Genomic DNA, 26265 nt, shown 5'->3' on the forward strand with positions numbered 1-26265 from the left:
TTATTCTTGATCTTAGTGGGAAAGCTTTCGGTCTTTTACCATTGAGTTTGATGCTAGTTGTGGGTTTTTCATAGATGCCTTTCATCACATTGAAGTTTTCTTCTATTCCTGGTTTTCTCCTAAAAAGCTGTTAGATGTTGTCACATACCTTGTCTGCATCAATTGAAAGGATCATGTGTTTTTTCCTTCACTCTATTAATGTGTGTTATTACACTGATCAATTTTGTGTCTGTGTTGAACCGCCTTGTATTCCTGAAATAAATCCCACTGGGTCAAGGTCAATGATTCTTTTTAAAATTTTGTTGGGGTTTGTTTGCTGCTATTTTGTTGAGGTTTTTTGCATTTTGTTCATGACGGATATTGGTATGTAGTTTCTTGTGGTGTCTTTATCTGGCTTTGATATCAGGATAGTATTGGCCTTCTAGAATGAGTTAGGAATTGTGTCTTCTCCCTCAGTGTTTTGGAAGAGCTTTAGAAGGATTGGTGTTAAAGCTTTAAATGTTCAGTAGAGTTTACCAGTGAAGCTGCCCTTGGACTTTTCTTTGCTAGGATGTTTGATCACTGATTCAATCTCTACTCGTCCTAGATCTGTTCAGATTTTCTATTTCTTCTTGAATCAGTTTTGGGAATTTGTGTGTTTCCAGGAATTTGTCCATTTCATCTAATGTATCTAATTTGGTAGTGTATAACTATTCATAATATTCTCTTATCGTTCTTTTTGTTTCTTTAAGGTTGGTGGTAACGTCCTCACTTTCATGTCTGATTGTAGTTATTTGCATTTCCTCTCTTTGTTTTTCTTTGTCGTTCCAGCTGAAGGTTTGCCAATTTTGTTGATATTCTCAAAGAACCAACTTTGGGTTTTGTTGATTCTCTCTATTGTTTTCCTGTTATTTATTTCATTTATCTGAACTCTAATCCTTATTTTCTTCCTCTGCTAGCTTTTGGTTTAGTTTATTCTTCCTTTTCTAGTTCCTTAGTGTCAAGTTAGGCTTTTCATTTGAGAACTTTCTTTTTTTTAATGTAAATTTCTCTCTGAGCATTGCTTTTGCTGCCATCCCATACATTTTGGTGTGTTGCGTTTTCATTTCTGTTCATCTCAAAGTGGTCTCTCATATCCTTTATGATTTCTTCTTTGACCCATCGACTGTTTGAGTATGTTGTTTAGGGGCACCTGGCTGGCTCAGTTGGTTAAGCGTCCAACTCTTGATTTCAGCTCAGGTCATAGTTTCATGGTTTGTGAGACCGAGCCCTGCATCAGGCTCTGCGCTGACAGCATGGGCCCTACTTGGGATTCTCTCTCTCTGCCCCTCCCCTGCTCTCTCTCTCGAAAAGAAATAAACATTAAAAAAGGAGTATGTTGTTTAATTTCTACGTATTTGTGAATTTTTCAGTTTTCCTTCTGTTACCGATTTCAAGTTTTATTCCATTGTGTTCAGAGAAGATATTTTACATGATCCCAATCTTTTTAAATTTATCGAGACTTGTTTTGCGGCCTAACCTCTGGTCTATCCTAGAGAATGTTCCATGTGCTCTTGTTAAAAAATGTGTAGCCTGCTCTTGTTGAGTGGGGTGTTCTTTTATTTTGTCTTCAGCTTGTGTTGACAGAGATTTCCTTGAACACCAGGCACCAGAGATAGAACGAGAGAGAGAGAGAGAGAGAAAGAGAGAGAGAGGCAAGATGGCCTCTGTGTTGGTACACTCTTTCACTACTTAGCTAGAATGTTTACAAACCTGTTTTAGCCTTTACTTCCTGCTTGCACTGCCTTTTTTAAGTTGCCTTCTTTTTGATTCGTTGTGATTTGTCGGGCTGCTGTAAACGTTGTCAGCCAAAGTTCTGTGAAGGTTGATTCTGACAGTTTTTTGGCTTGAGTTTTCAGTGTTTCTATGGAGGGACAGGACCTGGGAGCTACCTATTCCCTTAGTTTCTCTGACATTACCCCCAAACCCTCATTTCTTAGGTTAGGACCCTGCGGGCATACCCCAGGAGTAAGGGTGAACTAGAAGTAGACTGATTGTATAGGGATTGGAGCAAAACTTTGAATCATCTAATTCCTGAAATTGAATTGAGATTATCCTAGATAGCTGGTGTTCCTAGCCACCTGCCAACAGAAAAAGTAAATCCTCTCTAGAAGAAAGTTGGCCTCAAATTATTTCTTCAAGTTTTCATGTACAATGTCCAGAGCTTTATACAAGTATTAACTTTATACAAATATGCCCACAAGGCATAGGGGGATACAAGATTCATGACAGAAAGCGGAGGCAAACAACAAACGATGGAAAAGGACCAATATTTTGATAATGGCATTATTGGACTCAGAGTCGAAAATAAATATGCCTAATATGTTCAAGGAGATAAAAGATGTGGCAAAAATCCAAGGATCTATAACAGAAAAGATCAATAATTCTGACTTTATAAAAATGAAAAAATTATGTTGTTAAGGGAAGAATCAAAGTTTCAAGGTAAAGTACAGTGTGCTCCCATTTGTAAATATACGTATACTTTTAAAAATTAAGGTAAAATTCACATAACATAAGATAGATCATTTCAACTATTTTTAAGTGTGCAATTTAGCAGTTTTTAGTTTATTCAACATGTTGTGCAGCCATTACCACTACCTAGTTCCAGAACATTTCATCACCCCAAAACAAAACCCTGTACCCATCAAGCAGTCACTTCCCATTCCCTCTTCTCCCTAGCCCCTGGTAACCACTAATTTACCTTCTGTCTCTACAAATTTGCCTAATCTGGACATCTCATACAAATGGAATCATATAACATGTGGCCTTTTGTATATGGCTTCCGCTTGGCAAAACGTTTTCAAGGTACATCCATGTTTTAGCATGTGTCAGTTTCTTATTCCTATTTTCAGTTGAATAACATTCCTTTGTGTGAATATACCCCACGTTTTATTCGAGGGATTGTATATTTATAGAAAAGAATATATCATAACATATATTAATATTGCCTACTCACATCTGGTTATATTAATTTTTATATGCCTGCAAACGCATAGAATATGTTCTGGAAAGATATTCAAGACACTCTTAACATAGGCTGTTTTTAGGGACTGGCCCATGGAAGAAGGAAAATTACTTTTCAGTTATACTCCTTTTTACTGTTTAACTTTTTATTTCAACTAAAAAATTGAACTTTTTTCATTTGAAAACTTACTGTTTCATAAAAATAAACATCCTTTAAAAGTAATATTTTCCTACTTCAATATCTCTAAAAGAATATGAATATTTTAAGTTGCTGTTTACTCTATCTTTGTAAATGTGGAAACCAACATGTAAGTTAACTCTTTTGAGTATTTAATATTGTAACTGTAAACGCAATTATAATGTTACTGAAAGACAGCATTGTAAGCAAGTACTGATATTAGACAAGTGATGTTAGCCAGTTGAAAATGGGCCCAGGGCCCCCTGGCTGGCTCAGTCCATAGAGTGTGTGACTCTTGATCTCGGGGTTGTGACTTTGAGATCCAGGTTGGGTGTTGAGATTACTTAAAACAAACAAACAACAACAAAAAAATTACTAAACTAAAATTACTAAAAATTACTAAACAACTAAAAAAATTACTTTTTTTTAGAAGGCCCCAGAAAAACTATTTTAATATTAGGATCTTTCTGTCGTAGCATATTCTCAATGTTTTTTCACTAAAACAAAACAAAACAAAACAAAACTGCCTTTTCAGACAGCGCTTACTCTGATTAATGCTGCAAATAGACCAGAAAATTTGCAGTGGCAAGTTAAGTGCAACGTTGGGAATCAATAGACTAAATGTGCAAACTGAAATAAGTCATTGGTTTAAGGTGTTTTGCCTGTTCCTCAAAATTTCCTTAAAATGTGGCTAAAGGAAAGTTGACATTCAAGATTTGACTCAAGTTGTGGATTGAATGGATTTCGAATGCTTTTGTGGAGAAGATCTTTAGCAGTTCATTAGGTCTTGGAGAGCCAGGAAATATAGGTCTCTCCACTAATCTCCATCCAGGGCAAATTTCTCTTTCCTCCTGATTCTCACATTGCCTAAAATCCTGATCCCTGTCCTTAAAAAATATATTTGATCATCAAAATTGTCCAAACTTAATCATGTTTTGGGGGTTTGGGTTAGAAAATAGTTTTAGTATTTTAATAGCTCTGCAAATAGAAATTTTAAGACACTGAGCCAGATTGTTTCAAGGGAATAAAGGATTCCATCTGTTCTGAATCCCATATCCAAAGCAGTATCCGAACAATATGTAGATATGACCCCTCTCTCAGCCTTTAACAATCTAAACCAGTGCTGTCCAGGAGAAATATAATGTGAGCCACATACATAATTTAAAATGTTCCAGTAGTCACATTAAAAAAGTAAAAACATACTGGGTGTAGAGATTATTTTTAAAAATGAACTTCATAGGGGTGCCCGGGTGGTTCGGTCGGTTAAGCGTCTGAGTTCGGCTCAGGTCATGATCTCACAGCTTGTGGGTTCGAGCTCCGCATTGGGCTCTGTGCTGACAGCTCAGAGCCTGGAGCCTGCTTCGGATTCTGTGTCTCCCTCTCTGTCTGCCCCTGCCTCACTCACCCTTGCGCTCTCTTTCTCTCTCTCTCTCAAAAATAAAAAAGCTTTTAAAAAATTTTAAGAAAAAAATTACAAAATAAACTTAAAACTGTAAAATAAGTGAAAAAAATTTTAAAATTTATTTAATCCAACATATGGAATTATTATCATTTTAATATGTACTCATGTTAAAAGTGGTTAAGGAGACATTTTACTTTTTTTTTTCTTACAAGTCTTTGAAATCCAGTGTGTATTTTGTACTCACAGCACATGTCAATTTCAGCTAGCCCCATTTCAAGCGGTACAAACAGTCCTTTCCCATGAAGTGGTGTTAGCATCTGTTCAGTTTGTATCGACTATATTACTTTGGGGATTATGTATTTGGAATATTTTATAATTAAAAAAAAAAGAGAGAGCATAACATACTCGATTTAAAACAAACAAACAAAAAAAGCCCAGTGGATGTTGTATGGAAACCACTTTGACAATAAATTTCATGTGAAAAAAAAAAAAAAAAAGCCCAGTGGAGAAAGCGGAGTAAATCTGTCCAAAACAATGATGTCATCAGCACTGTAATTGGAGGAGAGCAATTGGATGAACAGTCATAATAGGAGATAATCCAAATGGTTTATTTGGGTTTGGAATATGTTTTGTATTTAGACTAGTATATAAATGCACTTGCTGTTCTGTAAACTCTCACGTCTGTGTACCCAACATTGGGCCACACCTGGGATTCTTGGCTCAGGGGTTTCTTGGGGCTGCTCTGGCTGCCTTGTGAGATCTGGGAACCCAGCGCCACCACCAGGTTGCCATCCCAGGTGGCAGGATGTCCCAAACAAATGCAAAGCGGCCCATCTTGCACACTCTCTCTCTCTTTCTCTCTCCTTTCCCTCCTTCTCTGTTATTTATTCATTTTTGTCTGCATGTTTCCCTGGGGCAAGGGACTCTTTTTTCTTCCCTTTCACTTCTCTTGGGCCCTAAGGACCAAGAATAATCACAGATGTTCTGTGAATGGGTGATGTCAGTTAAGAACATGAAAGGAGGGGTGTCCGGGTGGCTCCGTCAGTTGAGCATCAGACTTCAGCTCAGGTCATGATCTCGTGGTTCGTGGCTTGAAACCCCGCATCGGGCTCACTGGTGTCAGCTCAGAGCCCTCTTTGGATCCTCTGTTCCCCTCTCTCTCTCTGTCCCTCTCCTGCTTGCACGTGTTCTCGCTCTCTCTCTCTCAAAGATAAATAAAAACATTTTAAAAAACCCATGAAAGTACAAATGTCCTAGGAGCCATTCATTCATTCAATTTGCAGATATCTAGTGAGGGCTTATGATATGCCAGACACAGTGCTAGAATAATCTTTTTGAGAATAATTTTTTTTTAAATTTTTTAATGTTTATTTTTGAGACAGAGGGAGACAGAGCATGAGCAGGGGAGGGGCAGAGAGGGAGGAAGACAGAATCCGAAGCAGGCTCCAGGCTCCGAGCTGTCAGCGCCGAGCCCGATTCGGGGCTCGAACTCACGAACCGCGAGGTCATGACCTGAGCCGAAGTCGGACGCTTAACCGACTGAGCCACCCAGGCGCCCCTTTTTGAGAATAATTTAGAGATTATCCTGCAATATAGCTTCCAGAAATGTGCTCATATGCTCCACCTTTATAGCTTTCTACGTAGTCATGCTTTTCTTGCTAGTTCATTATATATTTTTCCTCTGCCTCACCCTCACAGATACTTCATGCTCGGTACGTCTTAGAGGTGCTATTTGAAACCAAGAAAGTCCTGAAGCAAATGCCGAACTTCACTCACGTAAAAACCTCTCCTTCCAAAGAGATAACAATCTGTGGTAAGTTTCAGGGCAGAGCTGCCAAATTAATATTTAGGAGCGCCTTGGTTCTACATCATTTGCTTAACTCGAAAACCGTGTAAATTGGACTGTATTAAGGGAAAAGTGTTAATATAGAGTGATCTATCATGATAATACTGTTCCCCGTCTTGTCTTTGTTTTGCATACCAGCTGGCAGGAATTAATTATGTGAGAAATTAAAGAACTCAGGGCTTTTTATAAAGGCAGGCAGCATTTTAATACGGAAAACCACCCATGGGTGGAATAAGCCTTCCTTGCCCTCCGTCTAGCTCTCATTATCTTTGTTCCATATTACTTTTCCTAGGTGGGCCACTATGTGCCGCTTAGGCTGGGAGGCGAAAAGCCCCAGGCAGGGTGGAGATGCAACTCTTCTCTGCCCTTGGCTGCTGTTTTAGATTTTTCCAACCGGTCTCTGCAGCTTTCAGAAGAGTGGGAATGTCCTAGAAATCTGTTCCTTGTTCTTCTAAATAACAAGGCTGGAGATTTTGTTATCATATAGGCCAGCCTGGCAGGATATTGCTTCAAGAAACAGTACACATTGAAATTCAACACAGTTGGTGCTCAGCAGGCTTGCAACTGTTTGAGAATGGGGTGCGTGGAAGGAACAGCAGTTCCCTTAACTTCTAATTAGGCCTTTAGGTTACAAAGCAGTGATTGTTATTTTCCAAATCAAAGCGTAGCCTGTGTTTCTTTTACCGTGTCAGGTAGAAGCGGATTTGACAATCGAGGGAAACCATTTCCATTTCTAGCATCTGACGGTGGTGAGAGCGACCTGACTCGGGCTTCTGAAGCGTCTTTAATGACGCAGTTCGAACCTGATGAGGCCAACGCATCTCTGCCTAACAGACGATGCGTCTCAGCAGTGGGCGCCTTTTATTCAAAGCCTCACCGGCTCTGATTTTTCACAGAGATTAAGAATCTGAGGCCACGCAGCTCAGGAAGCCGTGCCGACCCATGAAGCTTGTGGGGCCAGGGCTGTATATGCTACCAGAGTGTATGGAATAAGCTTAACAGAACACGAGATCTGCTCCCACGTGTTTCCAGTATACCCCCGGTTGCCACTGCAGACTTATCTTTGGGTAAAAGGATCTAGAAGACGTGAATTAATTACAGGGCAAGGGAGTCCTGGAGTCCCACAGTGTAAGAACTGAATGGTTCTTACTGAGACTAGCCTATCACTTGTTCTTGTGGATGAAATTGAGGTGCAGAGAGGAAAGTGTATCGCCTTTCCTGCATTTCTTTCTTTCTTTCTTTCTTTCTTTCTTTCTTTCTTTCTTTCTTTCTTTCTTTCTTTCTTTCTTTCTTTCTTTCTTTCTTTCTCTTTCTTTTTCTTTCTTTCTCTTTCTTTCTTTCTTTCTTTCTTTCTTTCTTTCTTTCTTTCTTTCTTTCTTTCTTTCTTTCTTTCTTTCTTTCTTTCTTTCTTTCTTCTCTTGTAAAGATTTTATTTTTAAGGAATCTTTACATCCAGCATGGGGCTCAAACTTACAACCCCGAGATCAAGAGTCCCATGCTACCCGGACCAAGCCAGCCAGGCGCCCCTCCTTCCCTGAATTTCTATGTGGGGACTCTCCCCCACCACCCGCAAGCTCACTCAGCTAGTTAGTGGCAGAGTCAGAATAAAAAATCAGGTCCTCTGCATCCCAGGTTAGAGGCAGCCCCATATCTCCTATCACACATCTCTCTGATGGTTCATTTTCCATCAGGAGACAAAGACTAGGGAATGGATTGATTGGACAGTTTATTCACTTAAAGATCTCCACGTCTTGGGCATTTGTTTCCAGACGTTTTTCTGTGTCGCACCACTGCTGGAGGGAGCACCTTAGCATAGGATTTATTATTTTCGGTCCTTAGAGCCCTATTGAACTTAGATAAATTTGGTCATCATTCAAAACTCAAAACTGGGGCTGTCTTTTCAAAAACTTCTTCTGTTGAAGACGGTACTAGGAAAGGGAGAGAAAGTGTGATGAAATTTTACCATTATTTTAGTGTCCAGATGCATTTATTTACATGAACATCTCAACACGCTACATTGTTCTCAATACACGTGCATTATAGAAGGTGTTTTAGTCTATAGTCATGCTATAAAGATAACCAGTTCTGCACTCATGTTTTTCTTTGCGGTGGAAGTTGCTCTCTGTGGCTGTCTTTCCGTGATACCTCATATTTTATCTATTGCTGTCCAACTGGAAGTTAAAAATATTTTTATAGCCTCAATTCCTAATATGCTGAAACCAGTTCATTTTTTATCATGCCAGCTGTGACAATTTTGTCTGCTCAAATCTTTGAAGGGCAAGTCCCCCTAAAGAAAATTAGGAAAATAAAATGATTTTTAAAATATATTTAATTGGTAAGTAAAAAGTCCTTCCACTTTTATTTCCTTAGAATTGGAATAAGATCATATGAAAGCAATGAGATTTAAGTATGCAGTAGCATTAATATGCTCTCAATATTATAGTCATTTTATAAATAAGTGCTGGTGACACAGGATTTTAATTATTCTCATAATTGGAGTCTTCCATTGCATATATTTGGCTAATTTTGGTTGTAGGATTTTAAGCAACCTGAGGAAAGGTATTTCTATATTAGATTCTATTTGGTAATCAAGTTGGATGCAAAGAATAAAAATTTATGATCAGAGCTTGTGAAAGACAGGTCTTTTACCTGGAAATAATTATCCAAATAGGGCTTTTGAATATTCACGTATTCACTCTTAATTTTTAATTAATATCTGCATATATTCATGTGGTGTCCTTTAGTTAGCTGAGTTTTATAAAGCCATGCTTTCATTTCTATTTCCTGTAACTGTCTCATCAAAAGGATGTCAACTCACAATTTTTTTTTTAATTTGAGAAAGAGAGAGAGCACAAGTGGGAGAGAGTGGCACAGGGAGAGAGAGAATCTTAGGCTCCATGCTCAGTACAGAGCCTGATGTGGGGCTCGATCCAATGACCCTGGGATCACGACCTGAGCCAAGATCAAGACTCGGACGCTCAACCAACTGAGCCCCCCAGGCGCCCCACAAGTCACAAGTTTTAAATTTTAGATGCTATTGCTCGAGCATATTCTTTAATACATGGCTTAAAAAAACTGTACATTTACCAATGAAATGTATTTATTGAGTGCCTATTATGCACCAGATACTATGAGAGGCATTGGGGATTTAATGCCGACTGATATATACTATCGCTGCTCTCCTAGAGATTACAGTGTGAACAATACAGAAGAATCGCGAAGAGCTTGAGTTTTGAGTAAAGTTGGGTGTGAATTCCAGCTCTGATCTTTGGTAGCTGGGTAATTTTGCACCGGGTAACTACTCTGAGCCTCCTTTGTAACCTAGGAATGGTGAAAACAATACCCATCTCATAGAGTGGTTGTGAGGATTGAACAGGATAATTCACGTAAACCCTTAATGCAGTGCTTGGCACAGAGTGAGCTAAGCGCTGCATAAATGGTAGGAGCGAACAGGTAATTGTAATATCAGATGCCGTCTCCCAGAGGAAAGGGGACAAAAAGAGAGCTATAAAAACAAATTGTTGAATTCATACCATCATGGGGAAAACCCCAGTGCCCTGAGAATGCTTGAAGTATATCAGCAGTATTTCTGTTTAAAAATTCTGTAACAAAATGGGCGTTTTCTTGTTTCCTACTGAAGAGTGATTTTTCATTTGCACTGCAGGTGATTTGCATGGGAAACTGGATGACCTTCTTTTGATCTTCTATAAGGTAAATAATTATTTGGCTAAATAGTTGCATTTTTGCTGGGGGAGGAGAGTCCCAGGGCAGATAACAGTGTTAGTTTTATTAGGGATATGGATAGATTCAGATGTATGTAACGGTTTGTTTTTTTTTTTTTCATCGAAGAAGCCGAAATATTTGTAGAGGGATATCTTTTGGCTTTTTAACGCGTATTTCATACAAATGTCTTTAAAAAAATTAACCTGGGTCTTTGTTCAAGAGTACTGTTATCTGTATATCCATTACGATTTGCACCTGATTGTGTTTGTGGTCTTTATGACATCAGAAATGTCTAGATGGCAGAGGATGCGGAGAGGAGCAATCCGTTTTGCGCACTGATTCACCATTGCTGAGCTCAGTTGCTTTTCCAGTGCTGTGACTCCTGTTCATTTGTTGGGGTGTGGTTGTGGGGCCTACACAGAGGGCAGAGGGCAGCTTGGCTGGCATGGAATTTCTCTGCAGCTTCGATCAGATTCATTTCTCTCTCTGAGCCAGCAATAACAAACCTGAATATTTGCTTCTGGGACAGTGCGTGAAGAAAAGTGATCTTGAGGTGACCTCTGCCGTCATCTCTTTATCTCTCTTTTTGTTTGTTCATTTATTTTTGCGGGGGGGGGGGGGGGGGCGGAGGGAGAGAATCCCAAGCAGAGTCGGCACCACCAGCACAGAGCCTGACATGGGGCTCGAACTCATGAACTGTGAGATCATGACCTGAGCTGAAATCAAAAGTCGGATGCCCAACTCACGGAGCCACCCAGATGCTCCCCTTTATCTCTCTTTTTGATCAATGTGTCAGTCCCTACAACTAGTGTGTGGAATAACTGGGCACAGCATAGGTGTCTCAGATGGTTGAAAGAAAATATATTTTGATTATTATGATGGCCAATCATTTCTACTCTTTGGATACTGTGAGAGCTTAAGTAAGCCACGTAGCCTCTGTGAAACTCAAATTTTTTTTTTTTTTGGGCTGTCATATCCTTGAACTGCCACCCCACAAAAGGTGTCTTGTGGATAGAATAACAGATATTCAAAAGCATGTTTTAAAGTAATGAATTATGATAGAGATGCAAGGGTTGTTTTTTTTTTTTTTTTTATTTCATTCATTTGGAGTGGAGGCTTAGAAGGGAATGGAGAGGGCCAAACCAGGAGTGGATGAATGGAGCTGCTCTTAGGAGAAGATTCAGTTGAGACTGCAGGAGGCCTAAGCAAGGATCTAGAGCCTGATAGCTGGAGGGTGGGAGCAGAGGAAGTAGGAAGCTGCCCAGGAACTTAGGTTGGCGTCAGGAAGTCCACCCGAAGTTTTTCTGGTAGGGAGGTGAGGGTGCCGGTTAAAGAGCAATTCCCGAGATCAGTGACAGAACCCAAGCTGGGCAGGGAAGGAAGAGGAGTCAGGATGGGCCAGCCAACCGGGACAGATGGGTAGACTACAGGATTGGCATGCTTTCTGAGGGAGCAGACTGATGGGGGCAAGGGCCTTGGGAAGCAGGAAGGGTGGGAAGTTATATGAGGAGTAGTCCTAGGGGATGAGCACGTTCAAGGTGGAGTCCCGAATGTGGCCGGCCGAAGTGCGAGAAAGAGAATATTGGAGATGAGGAGGTCGGGGATGTGGAAATGGAAAGCGGGTGGGTTAAATGAGCTGACCACAGGACTGTGAGGTGAGGAGTGGGCAAGGAAGGCCAGTCAGAGGTCATGGACTAGAAAGGAGGAGAGGCTTTTACCTGAGGCTGGCAAAGTGTTGGTCTTGTAGCGCCTCTGAGGGGCACGTGAACCCTCCCCAGCTCCTGACCCTGAGGTATCCATCCTGTGGAGGAATGAGTCCTTTCCTTCCAGAGGGCTGCGTGAGTCAGGAGTCCAGCAGCGTCCTTAAGGGAGGCCCAGATTTCCAGAGGGCGGTCTTCCCGAATGAGTTGAAGGCAGAGGAGAGTTTATCTACCATGAAACGGGGATTCTATGGGCCATGTTGGAACGCTGTGGCAGCGGAGGGAGAGTGGACTCGTGTGAGGACACAGTTGCACAGTTTGGGGAATGAGGTCCGTTTAACTCCATACGCGGCACCCTATAAAATGTTCGGAGGTTCAGTCCTGCTATTGCTGATAGTGACGGTCTAAGGAAGGAAGAGGGGGCGGGAAGATATGGGACACAACCACAAGAGGAAATCTAGCGATTATGTTTTTAGAGGTTTGGGGAGATATATAAAAGGGAAAACAGTTGAGTAAAGTAAAAGAGAAAAAGGACTTCTGAGACAGTTAGAAAAGCAAATTTCTTGAGAGGTAGTTGAAGATGTTAAGGTGTGATCAGGGCACGGACTCTGGCGTAGACAGATGAGAAAGGAGAAAATTGCCACGGGTTTCTTTAATTCTCTCAGCAGAGCGGTATGGAACATAGGAAACTGGAAAGTGCTAACGTAAAGACTGAACAGGAGGAGGTGGGAGGCAAGAAGTACCATAAAAAGAACCGAAGGTGAAAATATAGCGTTCACATGAAAGCAAGAAGTATTTTGAGAGTTAACCAATGAGAGCGTTCCAGAAGTGCAGACTGAGAGCCCAGCAGTGAAAAGAGTAGGGCGGTCTCGCTTGAGAGGGATTTGGGTAGAGGGAGGTGAGAGGGATGTTTGGAAAACAGAAGCCTGCAGGAGCCATGAATTTGAATCTCATTAAGCGTGAGCGAGAAGCAGCTACGATGCATCTTGGATGTGGGATAAACCATGCACACGAGGATCTGGAAATTGCCTGGTTTGAGAGGGAAAACTGAGGGAAGGGCGTCCCGAGTTGCAGGCCTGGAGATGAAAGGGCAGCCGCACAGAGATGTCTGAGGAAGCTCCTTCACAGGGTGCTGTCACTCGCGAAAGTCAGCATTTTCCCTGTTTCTGTCGCGTTTTTTGTCCGAAGTTTAAATGAGGACTGAGGGTAGGCTCGCAGGGGTGGAGTACAGTCTGCAACCAGGCACACAGACTACGGGGAAACGGTGTTTCTACCCGAATGCAGATGACGGTGCCGCCCGGCCTATCCGGAGGACGAGCTCCCGTGCCCTTGACTTACCTTTGCTTAACACTCCTATGGTCCCGGCCCCACAATGAAGGAAAAAGGGTCTCTGAGCTGTTGAAGTCGCTGTCACAAAGCCAGTGAACTTTCCTGAGCGGACGGGCCCCGGGCCCTCACTCAAAGACCTATGAGCATATATCACTCCCATCCTGACACCTTCTTGGTCCAAGTTGGCCCGTGTGGCTTCCCACCCCACGGCCAATTAGGGAGGGGGAGGGGAAAGGCAGAAGTGAGAAACAAGGACAACAATGAAAAGCAGAGCTCTTAAATGGCACAGGAGATCTAGAACTGTTAGCACAAGGTCGGAAATATATGCAGGGAAGAGAGTTCCGTCCTTTTCAGCAGGACCTGAGGGGATGCTTAGATCGACAAGCCTGCATGGTCAAGAAAGTGTCGAGGGGCTCCGGCGTGCGCTCTGTTAAGAAGTAAAGAGAACAGACGGCACACTTTCCAAACCCTTAGTTAAAATGGTTAAAGTAATTTAAAAACGCATTTTAGTTTTTAAAGGAGTAAGCTTCAGTGATCTGGCAAATTCATCTCAGCAATGCTTACGGTATGAGTGAGTATCCCTATGGGGTCTTAGGTATCGGAGCATGAAAGAACGTGAAGACAAAATAAAGGAAGATTAGTTGAGAGAAGCATAATGCGCCAGGAAAGAGATGAGGAGGCAAGAAAGAACATCTTACAAATAAGGCGAGAGAAGGGGAGGTGGGGGGTGGGTTTCCCTGGTGGCCTCAGATACAAGGGTGGCTGCGCAGGGATTACAGCTGGTGTTAACTCTGACCTGAGCAATCTCTCGATTGCTTCAGGCAATGGTAGAGTTTCGGTGATGGTGGCCGATGCTCACTGCAATGTTCACAGCATCAACAATGTGGTTTTGATTCCTGGTTACACGTAATGCCCTGCGCGCGGTGCTTTCCTCCGGTTCATTCATAGGAGCGCGCAGGACTGAGTCACCTCAGTGTAAGCCATGGGCTCTCTCTGTCTTCTATTTAGAAGCAGCTAGTGACCGTGCTTTAACTGATCCCTGTTTAATTTATGGTTTAATTAATTTATTAAAATTAGCAACTTACGGATTATTTGATTTATCCAAATGTATTTTGTTCAGATTTTGATTGAACTTGAATCGCAGAGGATAGTTTGGCAAAATACTCCCGTTGGAGATTTTTGGAGCCGTAAATCACTACGGTTTATATTATGCTCCGATTCCTCTCAGTCAGCCCCAAAGAGAAACCGGGAAACCCCCAGGCTTTGAATGAAGGCAAAATTGTTACTCATCTTTCAGTTGACGTCTTGCTAGGCAATTTCTTCCTTGTCGGCTCTTTCATGTGGTTTAGGGTGAGTAGGCTGCAGGCCAGGGCTGGCCCAAGGCCAACCAAAGGCATACCATACAGTGTAGGATCCCTGAGGTGCCTTGCTTGCTTTTCATCCAAGTGGTCGGTTTGGTTCAAGACTTGTATCGTTATAACCAATCCTACACGAAAGCGAGCCTATCCACTAATTTATTCATTTAATAAACTTTTGTCTGATCCTTGCAGCGTTCAAGGCACTATATAAAAACCGAGAAGACACAAAGACAAATGTGCAGTCTATTCCTTTCACGTGTATTTATTAAACACCGGGTATGAATGAAGTACTCTGCTAAGGGTTGGCAGTGTGGTCTGATTACGGTGCAGTTTTTAGCCCCAGAGACCTTACAGTTTAGTGGTGAAGGTCAACTAATGAAAAGACAGGACAGTTCAGGGTGGGATGTATTAGTGACTGGGATTTAGGCACTTGCTAAATTACTGAAGTTCCTTGAACGGACTGTCTTGAATGTCACCTCCTCCGACGGGACTCATACCAGTGATTGCTTTCGATTATTGGTTTTGAGATTTGGGTTTCTTTCATATTCGGTCGTCCTTAAAAATTTTGCCATGGAGCACCTTAAGACTAAGCTAGACATTTTCAGCTGCAATCCTATCCGGGTTTGAAAAGAATTCTTTCCTCTGGATACCACATTGTAACAGACCTTTGCTAAAAGGGCATCTCAACATTATATGGCTTCAAATATCATCAAGTGAAGCAATTTACATGGCATTAGTTAGGTTTATTTTTAGATTTTATTTTCTGAAAAGGTTAATTTTAATCAGCCACTTTTGCTTAATTAGAGTGACCGATTTGAAATACTTCATTCAGAGCCTTAATTAGCCTTGCTAAAATTACGAGACTTTTCCTCACTGAACGGAAAGCTTGGAATTTTAGATCGAGTATTGGCAAATTAGTTTGCTAAATTGCTGCTGTGAGTGGAGACCTCCTGAAGCTGAAAAAGAGATGTTCGTGGACAGAGAGAAGCGAATTGACTCTTAACCCTGTGCATGTCACACTGATGCTGTCCATGCCACCTTGTTTTCCTTCTCGTTCTCTCTTCCCTACCATTCTCCGCTCCCCGTGCCCAGGATTTTCCACTCGAGAAGGTCATTAAATATTTTCTTTTTCCTCTCTCACTGATACGCTCCATCCTACACAGCGGTCAATTCCTTTTCTTTTGAGATGAAGGCAGTATGCTGCAATCAGAAGAACAGATCTCTAAAACAGGGTTGGCAAAAGAAATAACAATTAAAATAATGCGGAGTTGAGGTCCAGAGGTTATTGTTTGAGCAAAAAAAAAAAAAAAAAAAAAAAAAGGCATAACTTCTAGATGTTGATTGTAAAATGCTTCAGGAGGAAATAGGTGAGAATATAGGGAACCATCTTGTCTTTGTCTCCATTCCAGTTAATTAACTGTGGTCCGCTAGTGTCTCCCCTCCGGGTCATCTGAATTGCTGTTCAGGGTTTGTAGTTGCCCTGGGTTTTCTGTATTTGTCAACTTCGTTTCCATGCCATAGACGATTTGTTGTATATTAGCTACAGAATAAGCCAGAGAGTTTGGTTTACTGGAACTGAGTGAAGGATGGGTTACAGCAGCAGTTTTTGCTTCTTTGAAGGAAAACCAGACAAATCTCAGTAGTCGGAAGCCCAGACGTCCTAGAGAGTTGACGTACAGGGACACTTAGCTCCTCATCTTCGCATCGGTTTTCTAATTTCCTTGCTGTTCTAAGACAAAAATGTACTTGAACTCATATGTATAAAGTAATATGACTAATACTGAACCAGTAGGACAGATCTTATACCTTCAAATAAACCTTGCCGTTTTTGAAGTGTCTGTTCTGAGAGGCTTAACGTGTACAGGAGTTCAGTATACATTGAAGACGCCTTTTAGAGTCACTTTCAGAGACTCTGACATATTCTATTGAATGAACTTCATTATCGCAAATCTTAGCCTTTTGACAACATGTGTAATTTTTTGAAAAGGTTAAAACTCACTGGGTGTCAGCGGTGCTGTATAAGGTGGATGACCTAGGTGACCGTTACTATTTGGGGCTTAAAATTAGGTTTGGCTAAAGGAATTCATTATTCTTTGCTCATAGTAGAGGTGAAATACCTACAGAGTTTGGCCTAACTGGAGATGAGAAGTTTCTAATGCAAGAAAGTTTGTCATCCTAGTGGAAAACATGTTTATTATCCAGATACAATCAATGTGATTTTAGGGGCACCTGGGTGGCTCAGTCAGGTGAGCATCTGACTCTTGATTTCAGCTCAGGTCATGATCCCAGGGTCGTGGGATCGAGCCCTGCATCGGGCTCTGCACTGAGCGTGGAACTTAAGATTCTCTCTCTCCCTCTCTCTCTGCCCCTCCCCCACTCATGCATGTGCATGTGCACATGTGCTTGTGGTCTCTCTAAACAAAACTAAAAAATTAAAAATATAAATAAATATAATTTTAGACTACTAAATGCTTTTCTCATATTTTGGTATTAAGGTTATGCTGGTTTCATGAAGTGAATTGAAAAGATTTTCATCTTTTTCTGTGGTTTGGAATAATTAAAGGCCCTGGTTCTCAAACTTGACATTGTAGTCACCGAAGGGAATTGGAAAAAAAAGTACTGAATGTGAGTCCTACTCTCAGACTCTGATAGACACTTGGGGACTTAAAAAAAACTTTTTAAAAAAGTCTTATTTATTTAAGTAATCTCTAATCTCTGTACCCAACATGGTGCTCCAACCCACAACCCAAGATCAAGAGTCCCACACTCCTCTGACTGAGCCAGCTGGGCGCCCCCACCCGGGGACTTTTAAAAATCCCTCAAGTGAATTCAGTGTGCACTCAAGGATGGGAATGAATCATTGGTTTAAATAACATTAAAACCATTTGCTCTTGAAAATGGAGATAGAGCTGGGGCGCCTGGGGCGCTCAGTCGGTTGGGTGTCCCACTTCGGCTCAGGTCATGATCTCCCAGTCCATGGGTTCGAGCCCTGCGTCGGGCTCTGTGCTGATAGCTCAGAGCCTGGAGCCTGCTTCGGATTCTGTGTCTCCCTCTCTCTCTCCCCCCCCCCCACTCCTGCTCTGTCCTTCAAAAATAAAAACTAAAAAGAAAAAAGAACAGAAAATGGAGATACAGCTCTGCTATAAAGCCACAAGGAGATGCACTGTTCAAGTTTTTTACTTCTTTTGAATCATTTCTGATAGTTTCTTATTTTCAGAGAAATCTTCCATTTCTCTAGGCTGTAAAAGTACATCATAGATGTCGGCATCATATTGTTTACATATATGTACTTCTTTTATCTACTTCTCTGTCTTTATGTCTTTTTTCTACTCTTTCATCTTTCATATTTTGTAATTCTCTCTTTTTTCACTCATCCTCTGTCAGGCTCATGATGAGTATCAATATTATTGGTCTTTCAAAGAATCATCCTTTGGCTTTATGTATTTTTTTCTTTTTTGTTTTTCTTCTATTTCATTAATTTTAGCTTTTATCTTTATTTGATTGATTTTATTGTTCCTTTTCTAATTTCCTGAGATGAATAGTCTTTCATGTGCATCCTCTTTAATAATGAAGGCATTTAAGGTTACACATCTTTTCTAATGTTAGTTTTAATTGAGTCTTCGATTGAACTTGTAAGTTTGCTTTTAATTTTCTCTTTAATCTAATGCTTATTAACACTACAGTTTTTCATTTCCAAGGGTCTTAATTAAAGGAGCTAGAATTCTTTGAATCCTATTTTTATTATTTATTTCAAATTTTATTGGATTATGACATGAGAATATATCCTATGACATATTTATTATTTTGAACTTATTCAGGATTTCTTTGAAATCATGCACATGATTGTCATAAAGTGTCCTTAGACATATGAAGAATTAATTATACTCTCTACTTGTAGGATGTAAAGTTCTTCATATATCCATTTATTAAATTAAGTTCATTGATCAAATATTCAATATTTAAAAATGTTTATTGAGAGAGAGAAAGTGCGCCTGTGACTGGGGGGAGGGGCAAGGAGAACGGGGACAGAGGATCCAAAGCAGGCTCCGAGCTGACAGCAGAGAGCCCCATGTGGGGCTTGAACTCACGAACCATGAGATCATGACGTGAGCCGAAGTCTGATGCTTAACCAACTGAGCCACCCAGGTGCCCCTAAATATTCAGTTTCCCCACATATTCAGTTTCTACTGTACCTGTCTGAATGTGTATGTTATATATTGCTGTGTAGCAAGCTACCCCAATACTTAGTTCATTAAAACTATAAACATTTAGTATTGCACAGTTTCTGTGGGTCAGAAATTTGAGTGCAGCTTAGCTGAATGGTTCTGGCTTAGGGTCTCTCATGCGGTGGCAAGCTATTGGTTAGAGCTGAAGTCATCTGAAAGGTTGACTGGGGCTCAAGGACCCATTTCCAAGATTGCTAACTCACATGGCTGCAGGCACAGCATTTCAGCTCCTCACTGGCTATGGGCAAAAGAGCCACATGTGCCTTTCCACAGGGTATCTGAGTGTTCTCATGGCATAGCATCTGACTTTTCCTAGAGTGAGTGATGCAAAAGAGACAGCAGGAAGGAAGCTGTAGTGTCTTTTATGGCCTAGTCTCCAAAGCTGCACACCATCAGTCCTGCTTTTTTTCTTTTTTTCAATTCATAGAAGCAAATCACTAAATCCAACCCACATTCAAGAAGAGGGAAGTTAGGCTTCATCTTTTAAAGGGTGTGTCAAGAATTTGTAGATGTTATTTTAAACCAATAATTCAATCTGAATAATTTACTGTGTTTGTATTTTTAGACAGTTTCTTCTTGCATCTGTAATAGTTAAATATATGAAGGAAAAATGTGTTCTTTTGTTTATTGAATACAAGTTCATGAACTGTACCTTCTTTATAAGTGCCTTCTATTATATATTGTTGCTTTGTGACCGTGTTTATTAGCACTGTTAATCTTAAATTTCACTTTGTCTAGTATCAATATTTACATTTTTGTTTTCTGTTTGTTGTATTTACCTTGTTTTCAACCTTCCTTTATCTATTTTTGATGTGTTTTTCTCTCAAACTGTATATATCAGAGTTTTGTATTTTAATATAGTCTGGTAATCTTGATATTTTAATGGAAGAATTTAACCCATTCACATTTAGTATAACAGCAGATGTTTTTGAAAAATTTTCTTCTTTGTTTACTATTTACTTCACTTTGCTTCATCCTCTCCCTTTTCTTTTTGCTGTTCTGGTAAAGTTTTCTTTATTATTGTTTTCTTTGACATTTTTACTGTGCTTTTCATTCATTAGTAGTTATTTTCCCATTCTTGACATTTCTGATAAATAAGGTATGTGGATATATTTCTCAAATAGCTATAACTTTCTTCTTTCACCATCATACTCCCTCTCCTCCAGCAAGATAAATGTGTTTATTGTCACACTTTCCATGTATGTCCCCCATTGGGATGAGATTTGTGGAGCTCCCCTGCAAATTTTGGTTACTGCTCATGCCATATTTTTAGTTCTTGACCATTATTAGGTTTTTCTTCATAGTATGTCTCTTTTATTTCCAGAATCCTTGCTTAGTACTTAAATGCAAGTTCCACATTATCACTGTTGATTTATATTGAAAGGTTTGTTGTTCACATCTATATTCTTTCTTCTTGGGTCTTTCCCTGGCTTGAGAACTTTTTTTTTTTTTTGTACTGTGCTGTTATTTGGTTAGGATATTTTCTTGAGTGTTTTCCTCTGTGGGGCATGTGGGTGCTATATTCTCTGAATGCAAGCTCATGGAATGCAGGGGCTTTGTATTATTTACCTCTGTGTTTCTAGCATCTAAAATTGTGTATGGCACATAACACACAATCAATACATGTTCGTTGTTTTTGTGGTATTAGATCACTACATACTCACATATGTCTTTCTTCCACCCCAATGATGTTGCTGCTGATATTCGACCCTTTACACATCTGCAAATATTTTCTATCACCCTAGGAAGTTAATAATGTCTTGGCCAATATAGAATTCTTGCTTCATAGTCCTTTTCTCTCTTTAGTTTGTAGATTTGTTCCATCATCTTCTACCTCCCACTGCTGCATGTGAGAAGTCTAATGCCAGGATGATTCTTTTCCCTTTGTAACTTGCTCTTTTTGTCTAGCAGCTTCTAAGATTTTTACCAGGTAATAGGGATATTTTTCCCTCATCAGTTGTGCATAGGATTCGTGAGCTCTTTCAAACTTCAGGATGAAGTCTCTTTTTAACCATAGAAGTCTCCCTCTCTTATTTATGTAATTTTTGCCTCTTCTCCATCTGTTCCTCTTTCTTGATTCTGGAATTATTACTGGCATATTAGTTCTCTTGGCTCTGAACTCTAATTTCTTACTCATTCCTTACAGTTTCCATCATTTTGCTTTTTAATCTGTGTAAGAGATTTTTCATCTGTTCTTTCGGGTCAGTAATGTATTTTCCAATCATTATTTCTTTTAATTAGCTCTAATATATTGATATTTTAAATCTGAATAGCACATTTTAAATGCTAAGAATTATTACCTTTTTGTTCTTTATTTTGTGGTCCTCTTATTTTTTTTTTTTTAAATAAAATTGTCCTCTGTCTCCTTCAACAATTCTAGCTTATTAAGGGATAGAACTTTAGCAGATCTGATTGGTCTGCTTTTCTCCGGTTACTAGATCCCCTTAAGTACTAGGTTATTTTCATTTAAAAAAGAAAAATTTTTTTTTAATGTTTATTTATTTTTGAGAGAGAGAGAGAGAGACAGAGCACGAGCGGGGGAGGAGCAGAGAAAGAGGGAGACACAGAATCCGAAACAGGCTCCAGGCTCTGAGCTGTCAGCACAGAGCCCGACGCGGGGCTCGAACTCACAAACCGTGAGATCATGACCTGAGCGGAAGCCGGAGGCTCAACAGACTGAGCCACCCAGGCGCCCCCAAGTTATTTTCATTTTCTATTCTCTGCTTAGAATAGAAGGCCTCTCTGTAGTTGTAGGCACAATAGTTGCTACTCCTGCATCAAGAGTGTGAGAGGAAGTCTTTATGTTCCTGGGTATCCCTAAATGCGAGTGTTAGTTTTCTTTTAGCTTCAGAAATAGGGAAGAACTTCCCTATACTTTCTTCTAGTAAGATCCAGCTCCCCCTCCCCCATGCTCTGAGTCAGGGCCTCCCCTTAATCAAGGGGTGCACGGGCCCCCTCGGGCCCAGTTCCTCCGTGCCAGGGCTCTCTGCTGCTCCTCTAGCCCCCTCCAGGCCTGGAATCCCAAGAGAGCCTGTAGCCTCTAACAGCCCTCAGATTCCTCCGGCTTACTCGTCCCCACCAGGTGAAGGCTGGGGAAGGAAGAGTATCAGAGCCGCAGAATCCTTCCATTTTTCTTGGAGTTTTGAGAAGCAGGAACCTATATTTTTGCAGCTGGCTCATACCGTTTAAGCCTGACGTGATAAAGTTATATGAATTGGTATATTAGAAAATGTAAAGTAACGGGACCTTAAAATTAGAAATAACGCGGAGGTCGGAGTAAAATGAATCTTTTCATTTGTACGGTGCTCTGTGGTTTTCCTGCAGCTGTGCACACACAGCCTCATTTGAGTTCCAAAGTAGCCCTGTATGGTTAGGCATGGAAGTCATCCCCCCCGTTTTACAGATGAGGAAATCGTAGCTCAAAGATTAAATACTGAAGCGGGACTAGCAAATAAGTCTTCCTATTTCTGGCCCAGGGTACTATACTGTTGCTTGCTTGCTTGTTTGTTTGTTTCCATTTCTCTTCGGAACATGGGACATTGCATGATGGTTTTGGGAATCCTATACGGTAAGTCATATATTGTCACCTGCATTATATTTTTTTCAACTACTTCTATTATATTGATATGAACAACTCGAAATGTATATAGATCCTCGGGCGGTGACTATAAAGTAATAAGATTTCTTTTGTAGTTTGAAATCTAAAAAAGAGGACTCTGGAAATAGTTGGAAAAAGATTAATGTAACTAGAATACGTGCATTATTTCCTGAAGGTGACTTTTCTGAAGGGGGACGTACATTTGGGTAGATAAGTACTTACATTTTTCTCTTTGTCATGTATTTTGTAAACATTTGGACTATTACAAAGACCAGACCTTTGTCCTGATCCCAGTTCTTTTTTGTGCCAACACTGTGTTTAAAAGTATTCTCTCACGTCCAGGAGTGATAATCGAAATAGTTAAAGCCTGGTCGGTGAGCGGTCACAATATCTGCCAGCTCTCGACACCTGGCGTGATTCTACCAGAGTGTTCTGGTGATCTATCAGCCTTGCTCATGAGCAAGAGTATTTTCATATCCATTTCATATCCATACCGAGTATTTTCATATCCATTGTCTCATTCGATCTGGGGAGGGGGGTGGGTATAGTGTCATCCCCTTTTTGCAAATTGAGGGATTCACGGCCATAAGGAGTGAAACATAGGGCCTCTTACGGTGAAAGACTGGGCTCTTGGTTCGGTGCTCTTCCTTGGGTGGAAGTTTCTCTCTTTTCAAGGGAGAAGGAAGAGAGGGGAGTAGCCATTTTCGATAGGACAAAAATCAGCTCCTCTCAGAGAAAACTCATAGTAGGTAGTGTGCACAAAGGGCAATCACCATCCCCCAGCCCCACGCCTGGAATCTTCCTGTCTCAAGCTAATGGGTCACTTCCAAGGTCCCTTGTAGGAGATGCCTGCCCTGGAAGAGTGAAACTAGCTCAAGGTAGCTAGTTTCCCCAGTAGTAGATTTTCCCCAGTGGAGGGACTAACTCAGCCTCTTTTCTCCATATTCACAGGGACGTTAGGTACAAAGCCTTACTTTAAAAGTACATTCTTTTAACTGCTTGTTTTTCCCCCTCTCCTCCTTCCACAGAATGGTCTCCCCTCAGGGAGCAACTCATATATTTTTAATGGGGATTTTGTAGATCGAGGAAGAAATTCCATAGAGATCCTAATGATCCTGTTTGTGAGTTTTCTTGTCTACCCCAATGACCTGCACTTGAACAGAGGGAACCATGAAGATTTTATGATGAATCTGAGGTAACTTAGGCCTTTAGATTTCCTCTGTTGTTTCCCATTCTGAAAAATCGTGCCATGTTTAGGTCCTTGCAGAGAGTGAGAGGTGAGTGTAGAGAAGTAGGGATGAGGGGAGTCTCAAGGGAGACCTCAATTCTTACCTCTATTTACCACCTCAGTCTTCTACTGAGTGACTATAAATTACTCTGAAGTCCTCTTCCCATCTTTGCTTCCAGTTCTGTCCCCGCTTCTCCCTTCTGTTACTGTTCTTTCTCTTCCTCCTGTGACTACCATCACAGGCCAAATGGTTTCCTGGGTGGATGTGCTAGGCCAGCTTTGGCGGTGTGGTAGTTTCCATGAGCGGGCTTAGATGAAATCATTCTGTTGCTGCTCTTTTGGCTTGCCTCAGATGTTGTCTCAGAAACCAGTACTGTGTTTTTCACTGATGTGTATATTTTTTATGACACGGTGATTGCTTCTGGCATAGTTGTTCACAAACATATTTGAGAACAGCTGTAACATAGCATTTCAACTCTCTGAATCACTGGAGGTTTGAGGAATAAAGATTGGTTAAATGGTTTCCCAAATTTTGCTGAAAGGCACAGTAGGTGATAAATGTTCCCCTTTCCCTTCTTTCTTCCTCCTTCACCCCTCCTTTACCAGTTGGCTCTATCTAGGGCAGTAGAAGGCATGACATGTGATATGCCTTATGCTTTTGATCCTAGGCTTTTGGATGCCTTGATGAAAGCTCAGCAACTGATTAGTTTTGTCTCTGGGGCCGTTTCGGCACCTGGCTTGAGTATAGAGTTTCAATTCTGACTCTCAGTTTATGGAAGCAGATGCTGAGACTATGACGAAAAATAATCCAAGACTGTCGTCAGAGGCCCATTATATATAATGTAGCTCAATACTTTTATTTGGGCGTGCCACATAGCCCTTCATTTATTCAGTTAGCCAATCATATTTATCTAGTGTCTATAATGGTTAATGAAAGAGACAGGGCCTCTGCCCTCACAGAGTTTCCACCTAGTGGGGAAGGCTCATGTTAAACAGGTTTTTCCAATGTGATGAGTTTGTAAAGTGGGGGACCTAACTTGTCTGAGGGGTGACAGAGGGTTCTCTCATAGAAGTATGGCATTAGCTTGAGACCTGAAGGATAAATTAAGCCATTCAGAAAGGGCCACGGTGGTAGACGAGAAATGGTATTCCACAGCGAGGGGACAATTTGTGCAGAGCTTGAGACAAGACTTTTTCGATATGAAAGCACTTCAGAGGGCAGGAGCACCGACTGAGAGACAGGACGGTCCCTAATAGGACTGGAGACATAAGAGATGGTTGGATCGTGCAAAGGAATTTGGACTTTTTTCTAAGGACAGCAAAAAAAATCATAGAAGAGTATCATAAAATTTGTGTGTTAAAATGCAGCAGGAAGAAATATTTGCACGTGGGAGGCCACTTAGGAAGTAGTTGAAGAGATAGATGATGGATTCTCTCACATAGGCTAGGGCTGTAGGGGTAGAGATGCAAAGAAGTAGACAGATTCAAGAGGAGTTTAGGCAAGGATGATTTATTTATTTATTTTTTTCAACGTTTATTTATTTTTGGGACAAAGAGAGACAGAGCATGAACGGGGGAGGGGCAGAGAGAGAGGGAGACACAGAATCGGAAACAGGCTCCAGGCTCTGAGCCATCAGCCCAGAGCCCGACACGGGGCTCGAACTCACGGACCGCGAGATCGTGACCTGGCTGAAGTCGGACGCTTAACCCACTGCACCACCCAGGCGCCCCTAGGCAAGGATGATTTAAAGTTTGGTAACGTCATATGCAGGACTTGAAAGAGGAGAGAATACAGGGTAACCTCCAGGTTCCAGGCTTGAATTGGGAAGTACAGTGGCATTGTTCACAGATGTCGGGAACATGATAAGAGGAAAAGGTTGGCATGAGAGAGAATGGTCAATTCAGTCTGGGTTAAGGTTATTAGAAGTGCTTTTGAGTAGGCAGTTGAGTGTATGTGTCCAGGGCTCAGAAATGAAGTGTGGCCTACAGCATTGTCCTGCCATAGTGGCTCATAGATAGTACCCGAAGCTCTAGGCAAGGATGAAATTGCCACAAGAGAAAGTGAGGGGAGAAGAGGGCCTAGGACAGAATCGGAGGGGACTCCAGCATTCGAGGCTAGGCAGAGAAAAACTTGCCAAGGATTTAGAATACCCAGAAAGGCATGAGGAAAACCAAGAGGGTTTATTGGCACAGAATCCAAGAGAAGAAAAGCTTCCCAGAAGGATGGTGTAGTCAACCGTATTTGGTATTCCAGAGAGGGCAAGAAAAATGAAGACTTCAAGGTATCCATTGCATTTCACAACACAGCCGTCTTTGGTGAGGACTGACTTCCTCTCGGAAAACATAGCATGACACTGTAGAAGCCTGACGTGACAGGATTTGCACGGAAACCTGGAATGAGTCTGCTGTGTGCTGACTTCCCTGTGTTGGGCCTTAAGAATATATGTTATAATCCTGAGGCAACGAAAGCAATCAAAAAAAGATTTCCATCATTAAAGCTCCCACAGTGACTGCTGTTCAGCCGTGAAGATTCCTGACAGTTTCTTGAAAATCTTGAATACCATTACCTGAACTCTATCAGAGAGAGTACAAAGAGCCAACTTACTGTCTTCTAGGCTTTTCTTTGTCTCTGTTCAGTCCCTTCCCCCATCCCCCCTTCCTGTGCCTTCATTCATTTACTATAAGATTTAGGCTG

At 41.1% G+C, this 26265-nt stretch overlaps 1 protein-coding gene across 7 annotated transcripts in view; it reads left to right on the forward strand.

Moving 5' to 3' along the window:
- The window catches only part of PPEF1 (protein phosphatase with EF-hand domain 1), a 109500-nt gene that overhangs the window by 48381 nt on the left and 34854 nt on the right, over positions 1 to 26265 (forward strand). For all 7 annotated transcript variants that reach the window (XM_006943604.5, XM_045050925.1, XM_019823623.3 and 4 more), the window contains 3 exons: positions 6261 to 6375; positions 10073 to 10119; positions 23371 to 23537. In XM_006943604.5, coding sequence (XP_006943666.2) covers positions 6261 to 6375; positions 10073 to 10119; positions 23371 to 23537 — 329 coding nt within the window. The remainder of the gene's footprint in view (positions 1 to 6260; positions 6376 to 10072; positions 10120 to 23370; positions 23538 to 26265) is intronic.

Source organism: Felis catus, chromosome X, assembly GCF_018350175.1.
Source record: "Felis catus isolate Fca126 chromosome X, F.catus_Fca126_mat1.0, whole genome shotgun sequence".
NCBI lineage: Eukaryota > Metazoa > Chordata > Mammalia > Carnivora > Felidae > Felis > Felis catus.